The sequence below is a fragment of the Apodemus sylvaticus genome, chromosome 21 (assembly GCF_947179515.1).
Source record: "Apodemus sylvaticus chromosome 21, mApoSyl1.1, whole genome shotgun sequence".
In the NCBI taxonomy this organism is placed as follows: domain Eukaryota; kingdom Metazoa; phylum Chordata; class Mammalia; order Rodentia; family Muridae; genus Apodemus; species Apodemus sylvaticus.
In genome coordinates this window covers 37,304,770-37,315,010 of record NC_067492.1, presented here as the reverse complement: position 1 = coordinate 37,315,010, position 10,241 = coordinate 37,304,770, and the positions used below count along the sequence as shown (strand labels likewise).

The 10,241-nt window shown below is 43.3% G+C and overlaps 1 protein-coding gene across 1 annotated transcript; it reads right to left on the bottom strand.

Moving 5' to 3' along the window:
- Window positions 1-923: 923 nt before the first annotated feature.
- On the bottom strand, window positions 924-10,233 carry LOC127671573 (putative inactive carboxylesterase 4). The gene is given in 5 exon segments (XM_052166425.1): window positions 924-993; window positions 2,338-2,471; window positions 4,502-4,626; window positions 7,243-7,470; window positions 10,215-10,233. Coding segments are annotated over 5 exon segments (576 nt in total).
- Window positions 10,234-10,241: the final 8 nt, after the last annotated feature.

Here is a 10,241-nt window from a genome sequence, read left to right as displayed (position 1 = left end):
CAGCTGTGAGTTAGCATTCCCACCACAAGCTGGACAGTTTAGAGCACTTCTCATCCCAAGGGTTGCTTGGCTGGGAACTTTGCACACTTCCCAGCTTCCATAGACTGCTATTTCCCTAGAAGACAGGCTCTCAAGATTGGAAGTTTTCTCATCTCACTCTTTAGCCAACATTCTTTTCTGATGCCAGGTGGCCTGACTCGCCAATGTCCACCTTCTCTGTTAATGACCTCACTGCTTCCGGAGCAGGGGAGTTTAGACAGAATGAATGTTTGTATTAATTGCTTGTGGATGCTGTGATGAAACACAAAGGGCAAAGGCAAAGGAAGGAAGAGAGGAGTCCACGATGGCAGAGCAGAAGCATGGTGACACGTGGCAAGCAGGATGGTTGGAATGGATAGCCCAGAGCTCATACTACTTAAATGTACGATCACAGCAGAGAGGGAACTAGAACTGATGAGTGGTTTTAAACTCTCAAAGCCTACCTGCACTGATACACTTCCTCTAACAAGGCTACATCTAAATATCTCCCAACAGTCCCACCAACAGGGGAATCAAGTGTTCAAATGCCTGAGACTATGGGAATCGTTCTCATTCAAACACTACACTGTTCATATGTCAAATCAACTCTAGGAACCACACTCCTTTGTCTAATCATCCACACATGCATCTATCTACGATTTCTTTCTTTCTTTGTGAGTTGGCATTAAGGCCACCGAATGTACCTAAGTGGTGCATGATAAAATAGAACATGTTCTCTTTGATTTCAGGTTTAACTATGTGGTGTTATTTCTGTTTCTCAACCCCAGCAGCCCAGGAACCTTGGAAATAAGCATGTGTCTCTTTTACAGTGTTGCTCTCTGCAGGACATTTGGAAACTTTGTTGTGAAGGGTGGTGTGATTATAAAGCTTTGCTTTGACCCTGTTTAAGAAATCAAGTAAACACTCTCTTTTGGGGGACTGGAAAGGGCAGTTTTCATGGGAGAGTAGTGGTATCTGGAGTGAGAACAGGAGAGATAAGTAAAATAAGATTTTTTTTTATTCGTTATATTTTTTATTTATATTTCAAATGATTTCCCCTTTTCTAGCCCCCCACTCCCCGAAAGTCCCATAAGCCCCCTTCTCACCCCCTGTCCTCCCACCCCCCCTTCCCACTTCCACGCTCTGGTTTTGCCCTATACTGCTTCACTGAGTCTTTCCAGAACAAGGGGCCACTCCTCCTTTCTTCTTGCACCTCATTTGATATATGGATTATGTTTGGGGTCTTCCAGTTTTCTAGGTTAATATCCACTTATTAGTGAGTGCATACCATGAGTCACCTTTTGAGTCTGGGTTACCTCAATTAGTATGATGTTTTCTAGCTCCATCCATTTGCCTAAGAATTTCATGAATTCATTGTTTCTAATGGCTGAATAGTACTCCATTGTGTAGATATACCACATTTTTTTGCATCCACTCTTCTGTTGAGGGATTCCTGCGTTCTTTACAGCATCTGGCAATTATAAATAGGGCTGCTATGAACATAGTAGAGCATGTGTCCTTATTACATGGTGGGGAATCCTCTGGGTATATGCCCAGGAGTGGTATAGCAGGATCTTCTGGAAGTGAGGTGCCCAGTTTTCGGAGGAACCGCCAGACTGATTTCCAGAGTGGTTGTACCAATTTGCAACCCCACCAGCAGTGGAGGAGTGTTCCTCTTTTTCCACATCCTTGCCAACACCTATTGTCTCCTGAATTTTTAATCTTAGCCATTCTGACTGGTGTAAGGTAAAATCTCAGGGTTGTTTTGATTTGCATTTCCCTAATGACTAATGAAGTTGAGCATTTTTTAATATGTTTCTCTGCCATCTGAAATTCTTCGGGTGAGAATTCCTTGTTTAACTCTGTACCCCATTTTTAATAGGGTTGTTTGGTTTTCTGGAGTCTAACTTCTTGAGTTCTATTTCTTAGCACATAAGCATTCTCTAAATTCTTCTGTGCCTCCTGTCTCAGGAGATGTGTGACATTGAACGTCTTTGCTGCATAGTGACTGTTGTCAGAAATTCATTGTGGTGGGCAGCACTAGTGAGGGGGAGGTGTGTGTTTCACAGCTGTTTAAATGGCTGCAAGGCTTTGAAAGATGAGTTTAAAAGCAGGTCTTCCAGGAAGAGAGAGCAGTAAGCACAAAAGCCCAGAGCACACATGTGGTTGAGGAGAGAGAAGACTGGCAGGGTCCAAACGGAAGAAAACAGACTTAAGGAGCTCATTACAGATCTCTCAGAGGATGAAATTACCAGGGACAAGCCCTAATGTCCTGACAAGAGAATGTTAATGCAATCCGACAAGGGTCTGCCATCTTACCTGAGGAATCCCCAGATGCCCAGACGGTATTGAATGACTACTACCACTACTTTTTCACGGGTAGACAGGGCCAGTCCATTAAAAGTTGATGCTCCACCAGATAGTAAACCACCTCCATGGACCCATACCATCACCTGGACAGACAGCAAAGAAACATGCAGGTTATAAGAAGTAGAGGAATAACATTTGATGCCTTAAATATTTCTAGGTTATGACTAAGGAAGCCATTATCTAAAGCCCATGAGTACCCATTATGGCCACATAAGGTGTGTGTGTGTGTGTGTGTGTGTGTGTGTGTGTGTGTGTGTGTGTGTGTGTATGTGTGTGTGTAGCCTTCCTAACTCCCTAAGCTTAGTCTTAGATCACAATACCACTCAAGACAGTCTAGTTACTTACTGTTCTGCTTCTCTCAAATCTTAAGGACTATGTCTTTCAATAGTTCTTCCAACTGATAATGTCATTATGTTCTAGCAAAAGCCACAGATGTCATTTTCTCCGCCAACACACCACCCCTCTCATGTCTGGGCATAACAACTCAGTTCAGTGATGAGTTAACCTTCCCTGTGACTGAAATATTATCTCAATAAATACACATGTCCCCCGAAGCACCTCTTCCTAAGGTATCTCCTCAAGCTTCTCTATCTCCAAAGCCTACATGTACTACCAGCTACATTTCCAAAAGTCTTTATACATTGACTTTACCTGAGAGCCTATGACCCACCAGGCACTGCCATATAGATTAAGGATCAGGAGCAAAGGGAGTACAATTTCTGATTAATGGCTCTTGGAGATCACATTTCAAGGAACAGCTGAAAGAATAAAATACTATAACATTGCTAATGGAATATAAAAGAACTACAAAACTGTAGACTAATTACTGTTTAAGGTATTTTAAAATAGACTATTCTTGTAACAGAGAGGTAATCGGCTTGAGGTTCCACAGAGCATGAGAAACAGAGGTAAGACTTGACTCAGAGCCTACACATTGAATTCTGAACTCCTGTAGCCCACAGCCACATCTCAGTGAGTTAGCAGTCAGGCAACTAGGGCAGAAGGCAGATGTTCTCACTGCCTTGTGTGTGCTCATTCAGGACTGAAGCACATCTTGAAATTCACTTCTGTGTATACACATGCAACAGTACCCATCTGAAGAAACAGAGGCTGAGAAAGTAAGAAATAGCCCAGTCTCTCATCTTCTTAAAAGCACATCCAGGATTAATCCAGATCCTGTGCTCCAAGACTTGTGCTCATGGCTGAAGCAGCTCCTGTATTTAGACTCCCAAAACCCCTGTTTCTTCTTCTCTTGGGTCCCCTGCTGCCTTGAGGGAAGGTCTGAGGCAAAATCATCTCAGAGTGAAGACCAGCAAAGGCTGGTAGGCAATGACATACTGAAGAACCTACTATAATGTATCTTCTGTCCCAAGGGTCTCCTCCAAATGGCCACCTCTATCCTGTGACCTGAAACTAGCAGCCTGCTCATCTTTGTGCCTTTGTTTATATGGAAATGCTGACTCACTGAGCCATGAGCTCTTGCCAAAGGCAACCAAGGAAAGAAACAAATTATAGTGAAGTCCTAGATGTTTGGCAAAGAAAATGCTTCTGGGATTGTCCCAGTCTGCATCCCACATACCTTCATCATGGGACCATGAAAGCATTAACATTTGGACCCAGGTGTACTTGGAAGACTACACACTTGTTCCAAGTCCATATTAAAAAAATATGGTTTGAAGGTTAGAGGACCCAAGTTCTTGATCCATCAGGCCTCATTATAGATCCCCTCCATCTTTGTCTTATTTTCCCTGTCCATAAAAGTGGGACTAGGTGGATGTTGGGTCATGGATTCTTTCCACTTCTGACTTTACTGGAAATTATGTCTTAATTCTTGAACAGCAATTAAGGGAACAAACATTGCTTTCCTGATGTCCATTTTAAGAGAGCATGCAACAATTAGGATGTGCTTACCAGATACACTGCACTCTCCACATATGGCTAGCATCACTGGGGATAACTGAAGTACCCAAACCATATTTTTCTGTGGTCAGGAGAAGTCAGAGTCATGGCTAACAATAACTATACGGCTAGAATCTTTTATCCCCTCTAATCTGCCCTGGAAGATCCAGGAGGCTGAAGCTTCTGGGTGCTCTCTTCTGTTCTGAGTGCTTACCGGCAGCCTGTCTGTGCTTGTCAGGTCAGTAGGGGAGTAAATATTTAGGTAAAGGCAGTCTTCAGAATACTCAAGAGAAACATTTTCTAGTTGGTTAGTAAAGACATCGGAGAGCACTGGTCCCACTCCTGTAATTTGGGAGCACCTAGGAAGGGAAGAAAGAAGAACCCTGAGATTCAAACAAACAAATAAAACCCAGGGAAGGCCTTCCATTATGTGGTTTAAGCTCCCAAAGTGAATTTCTATTACTAGGCCTGAGACACCGGTGTGGAGAGGAAGCTATCTGGAAGTCCTAGTAAGAATCCTCAGATTCCATGAAGACCAAGCAGAGGCACCAACACTCATTACAGTCAAACAGGAGATTCTAAAGGGATCTAATGCCAGCTCTATATCTTGTGCTTGCCGTGAAACAGCAATTATATCTGTTGAGGGATGTGTACCCATCAGATCCAATAAGACATAATCTCTAGCATTTGTCTCATATAGGTACTGTGATAGCCTGGTGTCAACTCCAGCTGTTCTTACTGTGGTACACATGTGTCTTCTCCATGTAGGGACGGTCTCCTCCACTGGGACATGATTCCAGGCTTAAATCCCCGGGAAGATTGGTCATGCAGTCCTGGAATTCCCCTTCTGTTTGCTCTGGGGTCAGCTAGTCTGGAAAGCCTCAGGACCCTTATAGCTCTCAGAGACTCTCAGCAAGCCTGTGTCAAAGTGCCCTCTACTGCTGAGATGTGTGCAGTTATCACAGGTTTAAGGAACACAGCACCTAACCTAGCTAAATCTCTTGGAGAATTCAAGTACAAAAATGACTGCAGGGACTACTTGGGCCTTCAGTGTGTAGACATTGCACAATGACCACAAGCATCAGGAACATCCACAGCAACATAACCTCGATAAACATACAAAGTAAGGCACCAGCGATTGACCCCCGAATGACAAGGATGTATGATCTCCCAGACCTCTGCTCTGAATTGCTGCTTTCTGTTCTTAAGGAAGAACAACAGACTTCAAGGAAACACAAAGAAGTGGCTCATAAATTCATCACAGAAATGCTTTCTTCTGGGGTGGGAGAAGTAAAGTTGTCTATCTGGAAATATTTCTAATTGCTTGTTGTTAAGCAGATGCAGAGGGTGTCCTCACTCTAGAAATTGAACATGGAGATGAAATATTTAAAAAAAAACCCAAACAGGAAGGCTGAAATGTACAAAGAATGAAGTGGGAAAGGACCCAACAACAAATGAACCCGAGAGCAGATCAGTGCCCTTGAGGGCCAGCTAGCTCATGCTTCTTCTCTTTTTTGGGGAGAGGGGTGAGGGAGGATCATTTTTATAGTGCTAAGGGCTTTTGAACTTGCTTAGCAAACAGTTTACCACCAAGCTGTAACCACTGCCCCAGGCAGTTTATTTGAAAGGACACAGTGAGAAAAGAACAGGAATGAAGGAAGACAGCTTACAGACCCCATTAGGAACATCAAAAGAGCAAACATGGCAGTTACTGGGGAGAGTCTACAAAGACAAAGAACAGGGAAGCTTACTCAAAGAGGGTAAAGTAGATTGCTGCAGCCCCATAGGAGATGCTAGCATCCAGCTAACAGGCCAGATATAAGGTCAGAGGTCACAGGTTTGATCAAACCCAATGAAATCACCTATGACATTATAAACAAACTGGACAGTCCAAGATAAAAGGGAAGAAAAACAGTAAGAAAAGCAAGTAATGCATAAAGGATTGCTACCAGCTCTGCCATACAATAAATACTAGAGTGTTCTGGTCTACCAGCTCTGCCATACAATAAATACTAGAGTGTTCCAGATAGAACACAGCAAAGAACAGGGTTGTTAGCCTTTGCTGGTAGAAGTAAACACAGATATAACTACCATTGCCTCAGCACTGCAATTGTGCAGAGTATTCACACCTATCTGCAAACTGACAAATCCATTTTGTTAAACATAATATTCACTGAGTTTGTTAATGATAGGCAAGACAAAGATGTGTTCTGTGGCATCAAAAATTCAAAATGGAAGAAAAAAGGTGACACATAGAGCATTAGTTTTCCTATTGGTTAATGGTGGGTTCTTGTTAATTTAATACTGTAAGTATGGGGTGCAAGTATCTCCACAGCGACTACAAAGCAAAAGCTTATAACAACACTGAAAAAAAAAGTCAAAGGATCAAAGAACACTACTTGAGAAAACCACCGAACTACCAAGAAAGACTGAGAGAGGGAGGAAAGGAAGGACTGGTTGTGGGAATGCTGGGTGCCTTTCTTGTGAAGTCATCTGGGCATGCTGGACTGTGATCAGTTCCCTATACCTTACCCCCAACACCAGCAGCTTTCGCCATGAAAAGTTCAAGACAGGAGGAGAGACATGATCCCCATGTCATATCCTCTTATCTGCATCTTTATCCAACGAGTGAAACACCAATCATCCTTACCGACTACAATTCATTTTCTTGCTTTGCAATTAGTTATTATATCCCCTCTTAACACACAAACTCTCTAAAATTGGGGAACTTTATTCTGCTCACTGATGCATTATCAGAACCTAGAATATGTCTGAAATATAACAGGTGTTTAATAACTACATTTTTGAGAAAAGATTCTAGACACTCTGACAGTTATGGAATGTCTTTGGGAACTTAGAGTATGTTAGGAATATATAAACAAAGTCTAATCAACCAGAGACCTATCCCAACTCTTTCTAATAGCTTTATGAGGCAGATATCCTTTGGAAAGAGACCCAGGCCCTCCCCAGTAGCTTATATAGGAGGGTAGGAGGTGGTGTTCTTCACGGCGTTCCAGGGCTCTGCAGGCTGTGGTGGAGCAAATCTCAGGGGTCCAAGAGGGGGTTTAGCAAAGGGGACTCCCAGGAAGATGGCCACAGGCTGTGCAAATCCGTCTAAGCTGATGTACTTCCCCAGGACTTTGCCCTGTATGGTGTCCACCACAGGTGGTAAGGACAGGTTCCCTGATGAAAATGGGAGTCAAAATAAGAACACCAGAGTGGATGTCTTAGAACTGAATTGGGGGGGGGTTACTATTTTTAGTATATGCTCATGAATAAGCTATCATAGCCATGTAGATATCAATTGTTTTTAATATCAAACTATGGTGAGAAAAACCATCCTTTCCAATTCAGAGGGAGGTCAAAAGAGGTAAACCAGTATTGGAGGCAGAAAAGCATCCATGCCATGGAGATGGGAGATAGTCCAGTCAGTGAAGTGTTGGGTGTTGGTGTTGGATGCTGGGCTAGAAGATGAAAGAGAGGTGGTTCCTTACCCCTTATCACTTATAACTTATGCTCCTCGCCATTGAAATGACCAGAAAGGAACCAAAGTCAATCAGGGGGATGAGGCAGAGGGATTGTGAGAAAGGAGGAGCAGGGGAAGAGGAAGCTACTTTTCATCATTTGGAGCTCAAGGGCTGCCCTCAGTTGCCTGGCTCTGAGTGAGTAAGTCGGATAGTCAGTAGGCTACAAGAACCCCTATTGGTAGTGGCTGGGGTTCAGGTTCTCAATTAGTTGGACCCTGTGAGTGTCAGCATCTCCAGATCTACCAGGCTTTGTGTTTGAAAGGCTTAATTACAGAAAAGACAATCCAGGCTTGTTGCAGGTCAGCTCAGGACTTCCATGCCATTTGATGTGGTTCACTAGCAAGACTCATTAGGATGTTTATTGCCCAAGTGTCACTGGCCAAGCTGTGTCATGTTTATTTCTGCCATCTGAATCCGGAACCAGTGTTTGACCATCAGAGCCCTGGCAACCTCCAGTACATCTAGTAAGGCAAAATGAGAATAGAAGAATTTGAAATGGTACGTGGTTTTGCTGCTAGTTACCCCAGCAACCTCATCTCAACCCATCTTCAGAAAGTACATTCAGGATGCTCTCAGTCTCTCAAGGTCCTCATCTGTAATGTGGCCATGTTAGTGTCTACATAGCCAGGCTTCTTTGAGGAGGATTATAAAGTGCTTGGAATACACATCTGGCGCACAGTAAATGTTCCACACGTGTATCACCCATCTGGTAAGTTGTAACCTTTGCATTTCTTTTTATATTTCCTCATCTTGACAGTCCACTTTCCACCTTCTGGCTACTGGTTTCTGCCCACTTCAGGTGGCAGAACAGCATCACTGAGCCTACATGGACCACAGCTAGTGACCTGGGCTCAGATGTTGCTCTCACAGTGTTCCAACCCCTCCTCCACGTCTCCCTGACCTTCTATGGTGCTTTGTTTGCTCTTCCTCCTGTGACCACTCTAGTGTGTGTTCCCAGTTGAAACTGTTTCCAGTGCTTGGAGTGGACCTTGATCTGTTTTGCAATATGGTTTCCTATAAAGACCTTCCTGGGATATTGGCTGTTCTCTTTGGTAAGACCAATTTTGAATCATTATTTATTTCTGACCACACACTTGAGTGGAGATGTTGACATATTTGTATTCAGTGGCAATAGTTGGATAATGAGAGAATAGAATCATGTTCTGAGAGGGATGCTCTGAGATACTGACCCTCTGAAGCTACACAGAAAAACATCCAATCCATGACCATGATCAAGAATGCCAATGTCCTTCAGCATCAGGAGAGATGGTCAGTCTAGCTTTCCATAGAGCCAAACCAAGGAGAACCAAGGCAGGGGCGAAGCTGTAGGGAGTCAGGGAAGAACTGTACTATTCAGCCATTAGAAACAATGAATTCATGAAATTCTTAGGCAAATGGATGGAGCTAGAAAACATCATACTAATTGAGGTAACCCAGACTCAAAAGGTGACTCATGGTATGCACTCACTAATAAGTGGATATTAACCTAGAAAACTGGAAGACCCCAAACATAATCCATATATCAAATGAGGTGCAAGAAGAAAGGAGGAGTGGCCCCTTGTTCTGGAAAGACTCAGTGAAGCAGTATAGGGCAAAACCAGAGCGGGGAAGTGGGAAGGGGGGGTGGGAGGACAGGGGGTGAGAAGGGGGCTTATGGGACTTTCGGGGAGTGGGGGGCTAGAAAAGGGGAAATCATTTGAAATATAAATAAAAAATATAACGAATAAAAAAAAATCTTATTTTACTTACCTCTCCTGTTCTCACTCCAGATACCACTACTCTCCCATGAAAACTGCCCTTTCCAGTCCCCCAAAAGAGAGTGTTTACTTGATTTCTTAAACAGGGTCAAAGCAAAGCTTTATAATCACACCACCCTTCACAACAAAGTTTCCAAATGTCCTGCAGAGAGCAACACTGTAAAAGAGACACATGCTTATTTCCAAGGTTCCTGGGCTGCTGGGGTTGAGAAACAGAAATAACACCACATAGTTAAACCTGAAATCAAAGAGAACATGTTCTATTTTATCATGCACCACTTAGGTACATTCGGTGGCCTTAATGCCAACTCACAAAGAAAGAAAGAAATCGTAGATAGATGCATGTGTGGATGATTAGACAAAGGAGTGTGGTTCCTAGAGTTGATTTGACATATGAACAGTGTAGTGTTTGAATGAGAACGATTCCCATAGTCTCAGGCATTTGAACACTTGATTCCCCTGTTGGTGGGACTGTTGGGAGATATTTAGATGTAGCCTTGTTAGAGGAAGTGTATCAGTGCAGGTAGGCTTTGAGAGTTTAAAACCACTCATCAGTTCTAGTTCCCTCTCTGCTGTGATCGTACATTTAAGTAGTATGAGCTCTGGGCTATCCATTCCAACCATCCTGCTTGCCACGTGTCACCATGCTTCTGCTCTGCCATCGTGGACT